This window comes from Leptopilina boulardi, unplaced genomic scaffold (genome assembly GCF_019393585.1).
Source record: "Leptopilina boulardi isolate dan_hultmark-lab unplaced genomic scaffold, ZJU_Lbou_2.1 LbouV2_144, whole genome shotgun sequence".
NCBI lineage: Eukaryota > Metazoa > Arthropoda > Insecta > Hymenoptera > Figitidae > Leptopilina > Leptopilina boulardi.
In genome coordinates, this window is record NW_026137690.1 from 1,957,242 (window position 1) to 1,979,229 (window position 21,988).

Consider the following 21,988-nt stretch of genomic DNA (forward strand, 5'->3'; position numbering starts at 1 on the left):
AAATGTCGACCTTTAACTTAAACAAAAGTTTATTTAACAAACAAATATTTTGTACACGTTTCATAATTAAAAAAAAAAAAAAATTTTTTCTAATATTCTCCTTCGTATTTTATTTTATAAAACAGTTTATTTAAAAATAAACTGCGCTTTTGTTGGAAATTGATTTTATTTCATTTGAAATTTCTATTCTTCGGAGATTTGTGATTTTGGCTGAAAGAAGATAATTTTTTTTTTGAGAAAAATAAACACTTTATCAATAAAAAAAAATTATTATGACATAAAATATTTATTTAACTAATTTCAATTTTTTTAATTAATAATTTATTAATTTACCTGAAAAAAAATAAAAAATATTTATAGTTTCTTTATTAATTTGTAAATAAATAAAAAATTAAAATGTCCTAAATTAAATATTTTCCAAATATTATTCTTTATTTCAAAAAAATAAATAAATAATTTTAAAAGTGTGGCTAAAAAAAAAAATTTTCGCTTATTTAACTATATTAAAAAAAAAGAATTTAGTTAAATTATAAAATTGGAATTTTTGAATTTCTTCAAACTTACCATTATATAAATATGACTTGGTAATGATCTTTCTAAAACTTCGGCTAATTTGTTTTTACTTAATTTGTGTTCCTCTTCTGTATTGAAAACAAATAAAAAGTTATACAGAAAATTGTCAAAAAAAAAAACGATTATTTTTCGAAAAAAAAAAAAAAAATTAGAAGGAAATAATTTTGAATAGTAAAAAAAATAAAAATAAAAATTATGTCACTTACCCTCTGATACAGCGAGCGTTAATGTTGGAAGTGCAACAAATCCAGCGACAAGTGGTCGCAAAATCCATTCGACTTTTCTTTCGCTCTCAGGAAGAATATAAATATCGACCTGTTTTAAAATTACATTTTTTTTTGATCTTTATAAAATTAATAATTTATTAAAACTCAATAATTAATTAGAAATTAATAATTAATTAAAAATTAAGAATTAATTAAAAGGTAAGAATTAATTAAAAATTTGAAATAAAAAATTAAAATTGATTTAAATCTAAAAATTAACGAAACATAATTAATTATTAAAAAAAAATTAACCTCTTTATTTCCTGCGAACATAAAGGCATCACTAGCTTCCATTGTCATATGAAGAGTTATTAAAAAATCAGAATGATTTCGAATGTAATAAGTAATGCAAAGGGGAGTTCGCACCGAGCCAAAAGCTGGAAGTTTAGCTTCAATTCCAATCACAGAATTTTCCACCCAAAGTGGTGTTAATGTTACACTATTGCTTGTTTCCAAAGAATTTTCATTGTTCGCTCTTAAATGAAACAAACCAAAAAATTCAATTAAAAAATTTTCCAATTAATTAATTAATAAAATTAGAATTTTCATTTTTTTTTTAAAACAATTTTATCAGAAATTCTTTTAAATAAAATATCATAATAAGGTAATGAAAATAACAGTAAAATAAAAATTCTCCGGTAAAAATTCGATAGCTAAAAATTTTATTAAGTAAAAATTTTGTATAAGAAAAAGAAAATTAGTTAAATTTTAATTTTGAAAATTATATTATTTAAATTTAATTATTTTCAAAAATTAATTATTAACTAAATTAAATTATTTTCTAAATTTTCTTCTTTTTAAAATTCTATTATTTTCTAAATTATATTATATAAAAAAAAAAAAAACAAAAAAAATTTTTTTGTGACTTTTCACTACTTTGAAAAATAATATTAAATATTATTAAATGAAGAAAAATGCAATGCAAAAGAAATAAAAAAAATTAAATACCGTTTCCATCTGACAGTATAAACTCCAGTACTTGTTGGTTGTTCGCTTCCAATTTTTGGAAAAACTGAATAAACATCCGTTCCAGCTTCACCTTCTTTAAGAATAGTTTCTGCTAAAATACATTCTTCATTTTTTTCTTCTTTATCCTCCATTTTTCCTTCACTTTCCCTCTGAATTGAATCTCCCTGAAGTTAATAATTTATTTAAAAAAAAAAAGAATAAATCAAAAAACAATAAAACTACTTTAATTTCATTATTGAATAATATTGAAACAAAATTCTTTAAAAAAATGTTTATATATATTTATACTTATTATATTAATTTTATTATTATTATTATTATTATTATTATTATTATTATTATTATTATTATTATTATTAATTAATTAATTATTAATTTTATACTATATTCTTTATTTTTATTATATCAAATTGAATGTTCTATAACTATTTTTGTTTAAAACAAAAAAAGAAAAATTTTGCAAGAAACAATTTTAATAAAATGCGACTTTTTCGACTTTTTTTTACATTTTTTAAAAAAAAATTTTAAACAAAATACGTTTTTTTTTTTTAATATACAATTCAGATTTTCTTCAGATCTTCATTATTTCAATTATTAAACAAATTTTTAACTAAATTTCTACAACTATTATTCAGTTAAAATATTTATGAAATTTAATAATTGTTTAAAATTAAAAAAAAAAAAATTAGCAAATAAAATTACCAAAAAATTTTAAATACAAAATCACTTGAAATTTAATTATTTGCAAAAATATTAATTATTTTCAAAATTTTCAATTCAAAATCAACAAAAATTTAATTATTTTCCAAAATTTCAATTTAAAATTAATTTTTTTTTAAATTTTCAATTCAAAATCAACTAAAATTCAATTATTTTTCAAAATTTAAATTGAGATTCAATTAAATCCAAAAAATTCAATTCAAAATTAACTAAATTTTAATTACTTTCCTAAATTTTTATTCAAAATAAACTAAAATAAAATTATTTCCTGAATTTTCAATTCAAAATCAACAAAAATTTAATTATTTTCCAAAATTTCAATTTAAAATTAATTTTTTTTTAAATTTTCAATTTAAAATCAACTAAAATTCAATTATTTTCTAAAATTTCTTTTCAAAATCAACTAAAAGTTTATTATTTTCAAAATTTCTATTGAAATTCAAATGTTTTCAAAGATTTCAATTCAAAATCAACTAAAAATCAATTATTTTCTAAAATTTCCTTTTAGTATCAATTATTTTCCAAAATTTTAATTGAAATTCAATTCTTTTCAACATTTTCAATTCAAAATCAACGAAAATTCAATTATTTTCTAAAATTTTAAATTAAATTTATCAAAACTTGGATTTTTGGAAAATTATTGAATTTTTGATAAATTTAAATTGAAATTTTGGAATATAATTTAATTTTAGTTCATTTAGAATTGAAAATTTTAAAAATAATTGAATTTTAGTTGATTTTGAATTGTAAATTTTGGAAAGTAATTGAATTTCATTTGAAATTTTGGAAAATAATTGAATTTCAATTGGAATTTTGAAAAGTAATTGAATTTTAGTTGATTTTGAATTGAAAAGTTTTAAAAATAATTGAATTGTAGTCGATTTAGAATAGAAATTTTTGAAAATAATTGAATTTCAATTGAAATTATCAACATTTTCAATTCAAAATCAACAAAAAATTGAATTATTTTCAAAAATTTCAATTCAAAATCAACTAAAATTTAATTATTTTTTAAATTTTCAATTCAGTATCAATTGAAATTCAATTATTTTTAAAAATTTCAATTTAAAATCAATTGAAATTGAAATTCAATTATTCTCAAAAAAAGATGATCAAAAATTATTTGATAAATTATTTGCGATTCTATAAAATTTAATTATTCTCTGAAATTTAACAAAATCTTTCCAAATTCAATTATTTTTATTGTTTTTTATAATATTCTTCGAAAATTGAACTATTTGAAATCATTTTGCGCTTAAAAAGTTTTCAAATTATTGTATTTTTATCTGCAAATTTCAAATAAATTTTTTAGTGAAATCATCAAAAATTTAAAATTAAAAATCACTTCAAGTTCAATTAATTTCAAAAATAAAAATTATAAATCTTTGAAAATTCAATTAAATTTTAAAAAATGTTATCTAAAATTATAATGATAAATTATTTTTAGTTCTTTAAAATTTTAATTATTGTCTAAAAATTAACAATAATCTTTTGAAATTCAATTATTTCTCAAAATTTCAACTTTAACTCTTCCAAAATTATTATTTAAAAAAAAAAGTTATTTAAAAATCTATAAAACTTGATTAAGTATTGCCTGAATTTTTTTTCTACCATCAAAACTAAAAACTGTAACAAAATTTTTAATTCTAAATTACTTAAATCAAACTTGAAAAAATAATAAAAATGGAATTTTAAGAATTTCTTTTTAGAAATTTATTCTACTTAAATAAAATTTTGAAAATTTGTCTTTTAGTTCGATTATGAAATAGAAATAAATTTTTCTTGACAATATTCATTATAGAATTATTCTCATTACAGAATTAATAAAATGAATTTAATATCTAATAATATTTGTTATTTAAAGTAAAATATTTCATTAACCAATTAAATTTTGGTAAAATAAAAAAATCGACTTTTTTTTTTAGTATAAATCAACTTTTTTTGTGCCTTAAAATCGATTCGAGGCCTAAAAATTGAATTTAATTATTAATAAATAAAAAAAAAATACAACAAACCAATTCAATGGACGTGCCTATAATTTTTATAGGCCATGGCGATGTGCAAGTAATGTGTGGCATCATAAAAAATGGCTCATTAATAAAACCCTTTGTCAATGGCTCATAAAGCATTGTATAAAATTGTGTTGTAATTTCAAATGGTTTTACAACACTCACATCCAACATAAGTGGTTCTGTACTTTTTTTCTGATCATTTTTCAAATAATCCAATTTTATCATAAAACTCCTTATGCCAATTTTGTGTGCACGAAAATAAATAATCCTTTCAATTGAAATATTTTCCACAATATTCACTTCATCGGCAATATGTGATTGTTTGTCTTTTGCATTTAAACTCAATTCGGCTAAAGAAAAAAAAAAAATGTAAGACAGAAGAATTATTAAATTACTAAATAAAAATAAATAATAATTAAATTATTATTATTATTTCAATATTATTAAATAGTATTTATTAAATATTTTCAGTAAAAATTATTGTCTTTGCAACAGTTTTCAATAATAATAAAAAGAAAAGAAGGAAAATTAAATTTAAAGAAAAAATTCATGGTTTAAAATTATATTTACATTTTTTTTGATAATTTTCTTTAATACTTACTTAATTGTTCGTTATTTCCAGTATTAACAAGGGACATTTTCAAAATACTTTTCGTTATATTTTCAGCAGTGAAAATGGAAATTTTTATTGGAAACCATTCGCCCAATAATGCTGGCTCTTCTGATTCGGCTTTTAAAATAATTTTCGATTCCTCATGTTTAATTTGAGCTGTTGTTAATGGTCTCATTCTATCGAATTCACTACTTCTATAAAAAAAATTTAACACAAAAATTGTTTGTTAAAATTCCAAAATTATTTGTAATTTTTTTTTTGTTTTTTCTAATCAATTTTACTTTACGTTTTTTTTTTTGTTTCCAAATTAATTAAAATCTATTAAATTAAAATAAAAATAATTTTTCCATAAATAGTATTATAGAAGGAAAAATTCGACTAAAATAATAGTAAACTAGCAAAATTTAATTGTTTGCTATAAAGAAATTAAAGATTAATATTATCAATAATAATTTAATTTATTAGAATATTATTACATATTAAATGATAATAATGAAAATTATATATGTTTACAAGCCTCGGATTATACGACTTTTTCCGACTTTTTTCCAAAAATACGACTTTTATCGACTTATTTTAATAAAATGCGACACTTTTTTTTTACATTTGAAAAAAAATGTAAATAAAATACATTTTTTAGTATAAAATGTAGATCTTTAGATCTTCTTCAATTCAATTATTTAACAAATTTTAAAATAAAATGATTCTTCACTAAATTAATTAATTTTAATAATTTTAATGAAATACATCACAAATTCAATTATATCAAAATTATTTTTCAATTAAAATTTTTATGAAATTTAACAATTGTTTATAATTTTTAAAAAAAAATATCACAATAAAATTGAATTATTTTTTAAAAATTTCAATTCAAAATAAACTAAAATTCAATTATTACCCGAAATTTTAATTCAAAATCAATTAAACATCGCCCGTGTGGAAAAAGCCACGATCTTGCCCTCAAGAGTTCGGGGCCCCCGGCGGGGGCCCATGAGGGCTGATCCATATGGCGAATCCATGAGGGGCACCGTAGGGGCCCCGCATGGATCGCCCTCATGATCGATTAGCAAAATTTTCTAAGTCCAAAAATCAAATATTTTTTTATCAACAAAAAATGAATGTTTCCAATGATTTAAAACAACGAAAAACGCGTTTTTAATAAAAATATATTTACACTTTTTTGAAAATTCGCCTGAGATGATTCATGATAATAATCATAAAGCATATAATTAATTATATTTTATAAATTGCATTTGATTGGAAAATATAATTTAATATCTTAACTTTAACTAAATGATGTTAAGCACTTTTCTTTGTTAGGTATTTTTGAAGTTTAAATAGCATCAAGAAGTTAGCATTCGTTTTGAAGTAGCGTACGTAGCGTAGTTGGTAAAGCGTTAGACTCATAGTCCGTAGGTCGTAGGTTCGATTCCCCCCATGCGTTAGATTTATTTATTTCTCAGGTTTGCGTTTAATCATTAATTCTATGTATGAATTAATTGAAAAATGAAAATATCCGTTAATAGTATGCATAAATTAAATATTTTTTAATTTTTTAATTAATTAATTTATTATTACTTTTAATTATATCCGACAGTTAATTAATTAGAACGTTAATTAATAAATTGAATTTGAGTAAGAATTTAATTTAAAATTGAATAATTATTAAATAAATATGTTATTTATTCATAACTTAAGCTTATTTATTATTAATTAACTTTTATTATTAATATTATTGATTAAAAAACATTATGGCAAACTTGAGGGCAAGATGAGGGCAAACGTGAGGGCCCATAAGGGCGCCCGTAGGGGCACCCTCATGGATCGCCCATGCGGGCGCCCTCATCGATGAGCATGTCGTTTCCATGAGGGGCCCCTATGGATCATCCATATGCGGCCCTCATGGCATGAGGGCGATCCATAAGGGCCCCCGCTGGGGGCCCACATCACTTTTCCACACGGGTCCAATAATTATCAAAAATTTTTAATTTAAAATTTAATTATTTACCAAGTTTTCAATTTAAAAGAAATAAAATTTAATTATTTTCTAAAATTTCTATTCAAAATTAATTATCCAAATTTTCAATCAAAAATGAACTTCAATTAAATTATTATCCAAAATTTCAATTAAAATTCAATTATTTCCCAAAATTTTCAATTCAAAAACAATTAAAATTCAATTATTTTGAAAAATTTTAATTGAAATTCAACTATTTTCCAAAATTTTCAATTAAAAATCAACTAAAATTTAATTATTTTCAAAATTTGCAATTTAAAATCAACGAAAATTCAATTATTTTCTAAATTTTAAAATTAAATTTATCAAAACTTGGATTTTTGGAAAATTATTGAATTTTTGATAAATTTAAATTGAAATTTTGGAATATAATTGAATTGTTGTTCATTTAGATTGAAAATTTTAAAAATAATTGAATTTTAGTTGATTTTGAATTGTAAATTTTGGAAAATAATTGAATTTCCATTTAAATTTTTCAAAATACTTGAATTTTAATTGGAATTTTGAAAAGTAATTGAATTTTATTTGAAAATTTTAAAAATAATTGAATTGTAGTTGATTTAGAATAGAAATTTTTGAAAATAATTGAATTTTAATTGAAATTATGAACATTTTAAATTCAAACTCAACTAAAATTTAATTTTTTTCAAAAATTGCAATTGAAAATTAACTAAAATTCAATTATTTTCTAAAATTTCAATTGAAATTCAATTTTTTTCAAAATTTGCAATTTAAAATCAACTAAAATTCAATTATTTTTAAAAATTTCAATTTAAAATGAAATAAAATTCAATTTTTTTTTTAAATTTCAATTGAAATTCAATTATTTTCAAAATTTGCAATTTAAAATCAACTAAAATTCAGTTCTTTTCAAAATTTTCGATTTAAAATCAATTATTTTCAACTAAAATTCAATTATTTTCTAAAATTTCCTTTCAATATCAATTATTTTCAAAAATTTCAATTCAAAATCAATTAAAATTCAATTATATTGACAAATTTTAATTGAAATTCAATTATTTTCCAAAATTTTTAATTCAAAATCAACTAAAATTCAATTATTTTCAAAATTTGCAATTTAAAATCAACTAAAATTCAATTATTTTCAAAATATTCGATTTAAAATTAATTATTTTCCAAAATTTCAATTCAAAATCAATTACATTACAATTATTTTCAAAAATTTCAATTCAAAATCCAGTAAAAATCAATTGTTGTTCATTTAGATTGCAAATTTTAAAAATTATTGATTTTTAGTTGATTTTGAATTGTAAATTTTGGAAAGTAATTGAATTTCATTTGAAATTTTGGAAAATAATTGAATTTCAATTAGAATTTTGAAAAGTAATTGAATTTTAGTTGAATTTGAATTGAAAATTTTTAAACTAATTGAATTGTAGTTGATTTAGAATAGAAATTTTTGAAAATAATTGAATTTCAATTGAAATTATGAACATTTTCAATTCAAAATTAACTAAAATTCAATTATTTTCAAAAATTGCAATTAAAAATTAACTAAAATTCAATTATTCTCTAAAATTTCAATTGAAATTCAATTTTTTTCAAAATTTGCAATTTAAAATCAACTAAAATTCAATTCTTTTCAAAATTTTCGATTTAAAATCTATTATTTTCCAAAATTTCAATTCAAAATCAATTAAAATTCAATTATATCGACAAATTTTAATTGAAATTCAATTATTTTCCAAAGTTTTCAATTCAATTATTACCCGAAATTTTAATTCAAAATCAATTAAAAATCCAATAATTATCGAAAATTTTCAATTTAAAATTTAATTATTTACCAAGTTTTCAATTTAGAATGAAATAAAATTCAATTATTTTCTAAAATTTCTATTCAAAATTAATTATTCAAAATTTCAATTAAAATTTAATTATTTCCCAAAATTTTCAAACAAATCCAATTTTTTTTTGTAATATAAATCGACTAAAACGACTTTTTTGGGTCTTTAAGTTGATTCGAGGCCTGTGTTTTTAAAATTAATATTTAATAGGTATTCGTTGGCCCCTGGTACCTTAAAAATAAATTTTTAAAAATAAATTTTTTTCAAATTACTATCTTGTACGAAATATTCTGGTGCATCTTTTTTCTCATCATAAATTTTTTCTATTTGTCTACAATTTTTGAATCAATATACAATTTTTAGAAAAATTTCATTGGTAAACGTTGTGTACTTCAGCTTCGTGAATTGAATTTTCGAATTTGGAATTTTAAAGAAACTTATTCCGAAATTTGGAAACACAATTATACAATTTTGGCAAAAATGAGAAAAAGAATTGTCAAAATTTGACACGTCATAAGATTACTATTAAAAAAAAAAACAAGTGAAATCAGAAAAGGCCAACTTTAAGTTAAGACAGAAGGACAGACCAAGTATTTTATTATTATATAATTAAAAACTAAATTCAGGTGACAAAAAAAAAAACTCACCGAAGTTGTTGAATTTCCGGATACAGTCGATCGACAGAATTATCACTTCCGTTTGGTGAAAATCGCATAACAACACAACAATTATTTTCCCGACCTAAATAAAAAGAAACTGCGCTAATTTGAATTTCATTTCCATTGCACTGAACTTGAAATTGACATGTGAATTTTTTTATTTCATTTTGACGAAATTTAAAATCCTCAGAACTTCCGATTATTGGAATTTCCAAATTATATCCTGGATTACTGACTGTTACGGATATTTTTGAAAATTCGATATTTTCTCGACACAAGTTCCTAAAAAATGAGAAGAAGAAAAAAAAATTAATAATCTTTTTATTTTTAATATATTCTGCATAATAATTAATAATTAATATTTTTATTATATTGATTTTTTTTTTAATACCTGACGAGAACTTGAATCGTTACATTAGAATTGACAGTGTACTTTGGTTCGGTGAATCTCGTTTTAATTTCAATAAATGACAATGTTGTATTGTCATCGATTGTAAATAAAATTGGCTCCGGTCGAGAAAGTTCTGAATTCCATTTTTGAACAACACTTTTGTCATGTTCAGGCAAATCTGGCTCTGGATTTGGTGGTTTTCTCTATTATTATTTATTGAGAAGAACAAAAATTATTCAATTAGAATAAAATAATAATTTTTTTACTATTTAAAATAGTAAATACATTTTCTTTTACTTTCTGTAAATTCGTAAACGAAATAAATAAAATATTTCCTTTTTTTTCTTTTTGTAAGCCTTTATAAATGCGAATAAAATAATAAAAAAAATAGTTAAAAAATAAATAAAATATAAATTTTTTTTCAAACACTAACCTGGAGTATACTGAAAATATTGGCATGAATAGTCGAATGATGTTCATTGGAAAACAATGTCGTTGGTCCCAGGGATTCAAGGGCCAATGCAAGATAATCCTGAACATTAACTGATAAATATGCAGCGCGAAGAGCAGTCTTTAAAATATTTGTGAGTAAAAGCGGCCAGCGCTCGCTTCGATATTCCCATAACATATGAATCAATAATCTGCAATTTTTTTTTTTGTCATCAAAATCAAAATTTTATTCCCTAAAAATATTAACAAATTCTTGATTAATTTTTCATTTTTTTTTTTTTTTTTACTCACGTTAAAACTTTTCCATAATCTTTTGCATTAAAATATTCCTCCGCCATTTGTACAACTGAAAATTAATTGTTAATTATGTATTTTCTATTTTAAAATAAATAAATAATAAATTGGCAAAATTACAAATTATAAAATTTGCAAAATTACAAATTATAAATTATAAAATTTGCAAAATTACAAATTAGAATTTATAAATTACAAAATTTGCAAAAATTACAAATAAAAAATTATAAATTACAATTAATAAATTTGCAAAATTACAAATTACCTAATACTCGACGCATTCGTGGACATCGATAGATTTTAAACTGTGAAATTGCATTTCCTAAAAGGCCTATAATTATCATCTGAAAAAAAAATTTATTATTTCATTTATCATTTTTTTGTGTAAACGATTTTTACAGCGATTTATTGTTTTCTTCTTTATTAATTTTTACTTTGTAGATTTTATTAAATAAAAATTTTTCTTTTTTATAATAAAAATGCGAGTTTTTAATTTTAATTTAAAAGAAAAGGAATTTCTTTATTTATTTACAATTTTAAAAAACATCAGATTTAAATAAACAAAAAACGTATTTCTTGGTTTTTTTTTAAACATGATTTTTATTAGCCCTGCACTGAATTATTAAAAATAATAAATATTTTTTTTTATTTTAATTTTTAATTTATTACTTACAGAATGATTGACAGTGGTTTTCTCTCTAAACTGAAGAGCCTGAATCGCTGCTGTTTCGCCCATTGAATCCGCAGGTTCAGCATTTAATTTTCCCAGTCTCCATGGCCTTTGACCATAAAATTCCATTTTTTCCTCATCTCCCAATGGATCCGGTTCTGGATACGATTTCACACTCTGAAACAATGTGAAACTTTATCAATATTTTTTATTTTACTTTTACAAAAAAAAAAAAAAAATTAACTATTCAAATTATTAATTTTTCTTTAGGTATTAATTCATTTTTTTTTTTAGGTAAATATTCAGTCAATTTGACAATAAAGATAATTCATTTATTTTGTAATAATTTTGTTTAAAATTCCAAATTTATGTGTAGAAAAAAATTTAATTATATATTTTAAAATAATTACATGCCTCGGATTGAGTTTAAAGCACAAAAATAGTTGATTTATATTCAAAAAAAAAAAAAAAAATCGAAAAAGTCGATTTTTTTATTTTACCAAAATTTAATTGGTTAATGAAATATTTTACTTAAAATAACAAATATTATTAGATATTAAATTCATTTTATTAATTCAGTAATGGAAATAATTTATATAATATAATATAATAATTTATAAAATATTTTTAGATAACAGTTTTTAAATTATAATTGAATTTTGAAAGATTTATAATTTTTATTTTTGAAATTAATTGTACTTCAGATGATTTTAATTTTTGATGATTTTACTAAAAAAAAATTTATTAGAAATTGCAGACAAAAATACAATAATTTAAAAACTTTTTACGCAAAAAAATGGTTTCAGATAGTAAAATTTTTGAAAATATTTAAAAAATAATTAAATTTCAGAAAAGTTATAATTAAAATTATTAAATATCAAAAAAATTGTTGAAATAATTAAATTTTACAAGCTCATAAATTAAAATTTTTAAAACTATAATTCAAGTTTAATTAATTTAGAATTTAAATTTTGGAAAACAAGTGATTTTTCGTTGACAATGAGATGAAAATTATGAAAATAATTAAATTTCAATTAATTTTAAATTTAAATTTTTGAAAATAATTGAATTTTAATTAATTTTGAATTGAAATTTTGGAAAATAAGTAAATTTTTGTTGATTTTGTATTAAAAATGTTGATAATTTCAATTGAAATTCAATTATTTTCAAAAATTTCTATTCTAAATCAACTAAAATTCAATTATTTTTAAAATTTTCAATTCTATATCAACTAAAATTCAATTATTTTTAAAATTTTCAATTCTATATCTACTAAAATTCAATTATTTTTAAAATTTTCAATTCTAAATCAACTGAAATTCAATTATATTCAAAAATTTCAATTTAAATTTAACAAAAATTGAATAATTTTCCAAAAATACAATTTTTGATAAATTTAATTTTAAATTTTAGAAAATAATTGAATTTTCGTTGATTTCGAATTGAAATTGTTGAAAAGAATTGAATTTCAATTAAAATTTTGGAAAATAATTGATATTGAAAGGAAATTTTAGAAAATAATTGAATTTTAGTTGATTTTGAATTGAAAATTATGAAAATAATTGAATCTCAATTGAAATTTTGGAAAATAATTGAATTTTAACTAATTTTGAATTGAAAGTTTGGAAAATAAGTGAATTTTTGTTAAGTTTGAGTTGCAAATTTTGCAAATAATTGAATTTTAATTGAAATTTTGCAAAAAATTGAATTTTAATGGATTTGGAATTGAAATTTTTTAAATAATTAAATATTAGTTGGTTTTGAATTGAAATTTTAGAAAATAATTTAATTTTAGTTGATTTTAAATTTAAAATTCCGAAAATAATTGAAGTTTAGTTGATTTTGAATTGAAATATTGGAAAATAATTGAATTTTAGTAAATTTTAAAAATAAAATTTTGTAAATAATTGAATTTTAGTTGATTTGGATTTGAAAATAATTAAATTTCAATTGAAAATTTTGAAAAATAATTAAATTTTAGTTGATTTTGAATTTAAATTTTGGAATATAATTCAATTTTAGTTAATTTTAAACATAAAATTTGGAAAATAATTGAATTTTAAATTGAAAATTTTCGATAATTATTGGATTTTTAATTGATTTTGAATTAAAATTTCGGGTAATAATTGAATTTTAGTTGATTTTGAATTGAAAATTTTGGAAAATAATTGAATTTCAATTAAAATTTGTCAATATAATTGAATTTTAATTGATTTTGAATTGAAATTTTGGAAAATAATAGATTTTAAATCGAAAATTTTGAAAAGAATTGAATTTTAGTTGATTTTAAATTGCAAATTTTGAAAAAAATTGAATTTCAATTGAAATTTTTGAAAACAATTGAATTTTAATTAATTTTGAATTGAAATTTTTAAAATAATTGAATTTTATTTAATTTTAAATAGAAAAATTGAAAAGTAATTGAATTTGAATTTGAAAATTTTCAAAATAAATGATTTTTAATTTCAAATTTTGAAAATAATTGAATTTCAATTTAAAATTTTTGGAAAATAATTTAATTTTAGTTGATTTTGAATTGAAAATTTTGAAAAAAAAGTTGATTTTGAATTGAAATTTTGGAAAATAATTGTATTTTAGTTGATTTTGAATTGAAATTTTCGAAAATATTTGAATTTCAAAATATTGTGTTAAATTTTAGACAATAATTACAATAGGAAAAATTTCTAGTGATTTCCTTTTGATGAAGAATTTATTTTTTATTTTTTTTTTATTAAAAGCAATTTGAAACCTCAATAGAGGTTTATAAAGCATACATTTGGTTAAATATTCAATATTTAAACATTCATAATCACATAAAAAAAATTGAATTTCAAAAGTTTTTAATTGAATAATGCTCTCAGATAATTGAATTTTTGAACAATATTATAAAAATCATTAGAAATAATTGAAATTTTTTGCTAATAATTAAGTTTTCAAGTGATTTTAAATTAAAATTTTTTTGGCAATTTTATTTGCTAATTTTTTTTTTAAATATAACAAATTATTAAATTTTATAAAAAATTTTAATGAAAATCAGTTTAAGATAATTGAATATCAGAAGAATTTCATGAAAATTATTAAGAATAGTTAATTTAGTGAATAATTTTAGTTGAAAATCTGTTAAATCTGCATTGTATAAAAAAAGGATTTTGTTTAATTTTTTTTTTTTAAATGTAGAAAAAATTCGAAAAAGTCGCATTTTATTAAAATTAGTCATAAAAAGTCGTTTAATCCGAGGTCTGATTTTGTTATAATTTTCTTTAAATTCCAAATTTATGTATAAAAAAAAATTTAATTGTGTATTTTAAAATAATTATATTGAAAGAAAAATAATTTTAAATTTCAATAAATTACCTTCGGTATTACAGTTTAATTAATTTTTTTTTTTTTAATTTCTTAATTTTAATTTTTCTTTTTTCTTTTTTAATGCAAAATTCAATAAATACGTACAGAGCAAATTTCCTTTGATGCCAATTGCCTTTCGCTCGCGTATTTAGCTGCCAATTGAAAATAATAACCAGGATGCTGCGTTTGAACAGCTGGAAGTCCTTGTCGAATTGCTTCGTCAAATAATTCGGCAAACGTCGAATACTGACTCGACATCCAGGCGTGATGCTCAAATATCAATTCCGAAGGTCCCGGTCTAATTTTAAATCTAAAAAAAAAAAATTCACATTCTCTTTTAACAAAAAAGTTCTTTTAATAAATAATATTTGAAAAATTTGATCATTCTTACCTTTCAGTGTGACTTTTAAATTGTGATATTGCATCTTTTGGAAGATTTAACAAAAACATTAATTTACATAATTTGTAATTTAAAAAACTAGCAACAGTTTTGATTTCTAATGAATTTGTGTCAGTCATTCGTATATCGAGTAAATTGTTGTAAGCTTGCTGATAGTGTCTGAAAGAAAATTTCTTTTTTTAATTACACAAAAAAAATAATTAGCAGAAGATTATAGAAGAAAATAGAAAAAATATATTTAAAATTATTATATAAATAAATAAAATGAATTTTTTTTTCTCTTACTTTTGAGCTGTATGTTGTTCATGTTTGAGTTCGTTAAAAAAGCCCATTTTAAATTGATGTCGAATAAATAAATATTGATGAGTCGTTTTATTTAATTGATCACGATGTCCTTTCACATTTCGATATTCGAGATGATAAAATCCTTGCGCCAAGTCGTTAAACGCTCCTTCCAATCTAAAATAAAAGGGGGAAAAAAAATTCCCTTCAATTTTTAGTACAAAATTCACTAAAATTAACAGTTGAATAAATTCAACTTTTAAGACGCGAAAAAATATCGTTTAAATTTAATAGTAATTAAATTTTTTTTTTTTTTACTAATTTCCATAAAAATTTTTGAAAATTAAATTTTTTGCTGAATTGAAATAACATTTTTTTTTTTTTTTTTGAAAATAATTTAATTTATGATAAATATTGAAATTTTTGATAAATTCTAATTAAATTTTTTTTTGAAAATTGAATGTTTGTCTAATTATCATTGAGATAATAAATAATTATTATTTAAGTATAATAATACAATAAAATTTATAAAGAAAGTATTTAATATTTAAATTAATTATTAAATAACTAGCAAAATTAAACGCGTGCAAGCGCGCCAAATTGAGTATTTAATTGTTTGTTATAAAGAAATAAAAGATTAATATTATCAATAATAATTTAATTTATTAGAATATTATTACATATTAAATGATAATAATGAAAATTATATGTTTACAGGCCTCGGATTATACGACTTTTTCCGACTTTTTTCCAAAAATACGACTTTTATTGATTTATTTTAATAAAAAGCGACATTTTTTTTTACATTTGAAAAGAAAATGTAAATAAAATACATTTTTTTAGTATAAAATGTAGATCTTCTTCAGATCTTTTTTAATTCAATTATTTAACAAATTTTGAACTAAAATGATTCTTCACTAAATTAATTATTTTTAATAATTTTAATGAAATACATCACAAATTCACTTATAACAAAATTATTTTTCAATTAAAATTTTTATGAAATTTAACAATTGTTTATAATTTAAAAAAAATATATCACAATAAAATTAAATTATTTTTTAAAAATTTCAATTCAAAATAAACTAAAATTCAATTATTAACCGAAATTTTAATTCAAAATCAATTAAAAATCCAATAATTATCCAAAATTTTCAATTTACAATTTAATTATTTACCAAGTTTTCAATTTAAAATGAAAAAAAATTCAATTATTTTCTACAATTTCTATTCAAAATTTTATTATCCAAATTTTCAATCAAAAATGAACTTAAATTAAAATATTATCCAAAATTTCAATTCAAATTCAATTATTTCCCAAAATTTTCAATTAAAAAATCAATTCAAATTCAATTATTTTGAAAAATTTTAATCGAAATTCAATTATTTTCCAAAATTTTCAATTCAAAATCAATTATTTTCCAAAATTTCAATTCAAAATCAACTAAAATTCAATTATTTTCTAAAATTTTAATTAAAATTCAATTTTTAAAAAAATTTTAAATTCAAAATCAACTAAAATTCAATTATTTTCCAAAATTTCGATTGAAAATTAACTAAAATTCAATTATTTTCTAAAATTTCAATTGAAATTCAATTAAATATGCAATTTATATTCAAATGAAATTCGATTATTTTCGAAATTTTCGATTTAAAATAAATTATTTTCCAAATTTTCAATTCAAAATCAATTAATTTCCAAAATTTCAATTCAAAATCAATTATTTTCCAAAATTTCAATTCAAAATCAACTAAAATTCAATTATTCCCAAAACTTTGCAACTTAAAATAAACTAGAATTCAATTATTTTCAAAATTTTAATCTAATATCAAGTAAAATTAAATTATTTAAAAAATTTTAATTTAAAATCAACTAAAATTAAATTATATTCCAAAATTTCAATTGAAATTTAATTATTTTCTAAAATTTTCAATCCTAAATCAACTAAAATTCAATTATTTTCAAAATTTTCAATCCAAAATTAAGTAAAATTCAATTTCTTTCAAAAGTTTCAATTTAATATTAATTGAAATTCAATTATTTTCCAAAATTTCAATTCCAAATCAATTAAAATTCAATTATTTTGAAAAATTTTAATTGAAATTCCATTTTTTTTCTAAAATTTCTATTCAAAATTAATTATTCAAATATTTAATCAAAAATGAACTTTAATTAAATTAATATCCAAAATTTCAATCAAAATTCAATTATTTCCCAAAAATGTTCAATTTAAAATCAAATAAAATTTCATTATTCTCAAAAAATTTGAATTCAAAATTAATTGAATTTTCAATAATTTGAATTTAAAAGCATCTAAAATTTAATTATTTCTAAAATTTTCCATCGAAAATTTTTTTTTTTTGAAATTTTTTATAATTTCAATTATAACTCTAAGGAAATTCAATTATTTTTAACTATTTTAATAATATTCTTTGAAATTTCAACTATCTGAAACCATTTTTCAATTAAAAATGATTTTCAAATTATTATATTTTGTCTGCATTTTCTAATAAATTTTTAGTGAAATCATCTAAAATTTTAATTACAAAACACTTAAAGTTTCAATTAATTTCAAAAAGCTCAATTTTAAATCTTTGAAAATTCAATTAATTTTAAAAAATGTTTTCCAAAAATTGTTTGATATATTATTTTTAGTTCTGTAAAATTTAATAATTGTTTAAAAATTAACAATATCTTTTGAAATTTAATTATTTCTAAAAATTTCAACCTTAACCCTTCGAAAAGGATTCTTCTGAAAAAAAAATTTATTTAAAAATCTGTAAAATATTTTTGTTAAAATAAAAAACAAATCCACTTTTTTTTTGAATATAAATCGACTAAAACGACTTTTTTGTGTCGATTCGAGACCTGTGTTTTTTATAATTAATATTTAATATAGGTATTCGTTGGCCCCTGATACCTTAAAAATTATTTTTGAAAAATAAATTTTTTTCAAATTACTATCTTGTACGAAATTTCCTGGCGCATATTTTTTCTCATCATAAATTTTTTGTATTTGTATACAATTTTTGAATGAATATACAACTTTAAAAAAACTTTCGTTGGTAAACGTTGTGTACTTGAGCTTCGTGAATTGAATTTTCGAATTAGGAATTTTAAAGAAACTTATTCCGAAATTTGGAAACACAATTATACAACTTTGGCAAAAATGAGAAAAAGAATTGTCAAAATTTGACACGTCATAAGATTAATATTCAAAAAAACACGTGAAATCAGAAAAGTCCAACTTCAATTTAGGACAGAAGGACAGACCAAGCATTTTATTATTATATAATAATTTTGAGTTTTCATTATAATAATAAAATAAAATTTATAAAGAAAGTATTTAATATTTAAATTAATTATTAAATAATTAATAAATTATTAATTTAATTTAAATACATATTAATATTTTTTTTTTATTCAAAAAGTAAATGTAAATTAAATAAGAAAGAAATTGAAAAAAAAATTTCAAATTTAAAAATTTTTTTTCACCTAGTAATGTATCCCATGAGATGATCGCCAAGTGGTAGAATATAAAGTGATTTCGCAGGAATATCGCAAGCGGTATAAAGTGCTGTTGCTCTCTCAGTTGCAAGGACATCCTCTGTACCCGGAGGAGCCGCGTGTCTTTGAATCAAAACAATTGCAATCCTTGGATTTCGTCCTTCTGAAACGGCTCTATAATGAAATTTGAAAATAATTTAATTTAAAAAAAGAAAAAAAATGTTTTGCAGAATATAAAACAATTTTTTAAATATTATTTTTCTTTTTCCTTTTTTTTTTTTTTTTTACCTCAAAGAATCGACTCTCGAGACACATTCCATTTTTTTCTCATTCCACATTGGATCGGTCCAATCAAGATCATAGAAAACAACAACAAGAGAGGGAATTTCATTTAAATATTTATTCATCCAATTTCGTTTTAAAATTCCCTTTGGTATGTACCATTCGTAAGAATTTCTCTGTAAAAAAAAAAAAATTCGAAATTTATCAAAAAAAAATTTTTGATTAATTTTATAATTTAAAATAGATGGTTGCCACAAAAATTTTAGGTACGAATTCAAAAAAAAAAAACTTCCATTAAAAAACATTAATTGGAATTTTATTAAAAATAATTATTTTTTAAGACAAATTTTCATTTCGTGAATTAGCAATTGAAAAAATTTCTTTTTTACACGAATTTTTAATTTAGAAAAAAATTTTAGCTACTGAATTTTCGCCGGAATTTTTATTTTACAAATTAATTTCTTTATATGACTATTTATTGAAAAAAAAAAATTTAAATTGAAGCGAATTTCTATTTAACAGGAATTTAAATTGAAGCGAATTTCTATTTAACAGGAATTTAAATTGAAGCGAATTTCTATTTAACAGGAATTTAAATTGAAGCGAATTTTAATTTAACAGAATTCTCATTCAATCGAATTTTATCTGATTCGAATTTTTTTTAAATTGAAAGAAATTCCAATTCTCTCAACTTTCATTTGTCCGAATTTTTATTTTGATAGTTAATTATGTATTTAAAAATAAAATTAAAAAAAAAAAAAAAAAATTAATTCCAATAAATTACCTTCGGTTTTACAGTTGGAAATTCGAAACTGCCACTTAATAATTTATATTGAATAGCAGCACTATCAGGACGACGATTATTGATAAATGCGTCCCAAATCGATTTGTGAATTGTATTTGACATATTTAAACCAGTTATAGCCACAAAGGCCAAAGGTTTGGCTGTCAATTCCGCTGGCAACTCAAACATTTTCTAGAAAATTAAAAAGAAAAAACAAAATTAAATAATTAGTAGCTAATAATAATAATAATAATACTAATTTTTATTTCAATTTATTATTTTTTTTTAAAAGTTTTTAACAAACTTCTCTACTTTGTTAATTACGAAAAAATTCATTATTCATTTTATTAAAAGAATTTTTTTTTCAATATTAATATTTAATTATTATTATAATATTATTATTATTATTTAATTATTATTATTATTATTATTAAATTACTATTATTATTTACTTATTTATTTATTAATTGTTATTATTTATTTATTATTATTTTGTTTTTTCCTTTTATTATTTTTAATTATTGTTATTATTGTTATTATTATTATTTATTTATTTAATTACAATGTAAAAGTTTATAAATTTGTAAAAAAAAAAATTATCTTTAGTGCAGAAGCACTTAAATAACCAACTAATGTTTATTTATTTTTTTTGTTTTATGTTTTGATTTTTTAATAAAATAAATATCGAAACAATAAATTTAATAATATTCAAGCATCAGGGAATATTTATATATTAATATTATATTTAATATATTTATTAATTTAGATATTAATATATTATTTAAAAATTAAAACTAACAAATCGTGTTTTTTTTTAATTATTTTTTACATTGAAATTTATTTAAATATAAATTTTTCATTTAAAAAAAAAAAATGTTTACAAAAAATTTAAAAATATAAAAAACTCTTTGATTTAAATTTGATCCCTTAATTTAAAGTAAAATTAATTAATTATTTATTAATTATTAATTAATTATTTATTAATTAATTAATTATTTATTAATTATTTATTAAAAATTGTGACTTTAATTACGATTTAAATTATACTTAAATTATTGCAGTAACGATTAAAAAAAAATATTAAATTAAATCGCGGTTTTATAATAAAAACTTCATTTATAATTATTATTATTATTTACAATTATACTTTATAATTAATAACTATAAAATATCAAAAATTTTACATTAAAAATGTTATTTTTGTGTTTTTTATATTTTATTTTATGTACTATATTATTTTTTTATTTTTATAATAATAATAATAATAGTTATTATTATTATTATTAGTTATTATTATTATTTTGTACTAAAAACTCCTTTAAAAAAGTTTATACATTTTAAGGTTATGTTAAAAAAAATCACCAAAAAGAAACAAATGTAATAAATCTATTGTTAAAAAAAAACAATAACCAAATTCTATTCTTTCTAAACAAAAAAAATTGTTCGATATAAATAAACTTGACAATAATCTGTCATTTTTTTCCGATCCTTAAAATTCCAAAATAGTACAATTTTCATAAATACATTTTCTACAATACAAAAAGGTGTCAATTTACCAAAAAAATGTCAAATTTTATAGTAAATACTAAAATAAAAAACAAATTCGAATAAAAAAAATTAAAACAGATAAAATATAGTTATATATGAATAAAAGTGAGAATAAATTATTAAAATAAATGACAACTGGTTGTAAATATATAATTAATTGTAATTTACGAAACTTACATGATTGTAATTTTAATAAACTTAATTTCTTAAATCACAATATAAAAAAAAACACGTACATTTAATGAATTTAATTATATTTTTACATATTTTATTATTTTTTTTACGATTTTTTAATAGAGGACTGAGCAGAAAAAAAGTTTAAAACATATTCATAAGGTTAGAAAATCTGTCACTGTCACCATAATTGTCACAATGCGGAAAATGGACTGAACCGCATAAA

General features: G+C 19.0%; 1 protein-coding gene across 2 annotated transcripts; it reads right to left on the reverse strand.

The window, feature by feature from the left end:
* Nucleotides 1–11: 11 nt before the first annotated feature.
* On the reverse strand, nt 12–21,943 carry LOC127291595 (trafficking protein particle complex subunit 11). 2 transcript variants are annotated; one of them, XM_051320795.1, is made up of 20 exons: nt 21,825–21,943; nt 20,041–20,232; nt 19,263–19,432; nt 18,963–19,148; nt 15,470–15,643; nt 15,176–15,343; nt 14,890–15,094; nt 11,443–11,616; nt 11,035–11,113; nt 10,767–10,821; nt 10,459–10,666; nt 10,026–10,228; nt 9,623–9,916; nt 5,142–5,347; nt 4,544–4,890; nt 1,788–1,972; nt 1,092–1,314; nt 780–888; nt 565–641; nt 12–210 (listed from the first exon to the last, which is right to left on the reverse strand). In XM_051320795.1, the coding sequence occupies exons 2-20, from the start codon at nt 20,227–20,229 to the stop codon at nt 184–186; spliced, it is 3,279 nt and encodes a 1,092-aa protein (XP_051176752.1). In that variant the 5' UTR covers nt 20,230–20,232; nt 21,825–21,943; the 3' UTR covers nt 12–183. The 2 variants fall into 2 exon arrangements, with proteins under 2 accessions (XP_051176752.1, XP_051176751.1); XM_051320794.1 differs by having other exon boundaries at nt 21,766–21,926.
* Nucleotides 21,944–21,988: the final 45 nt, after the last annotated feature.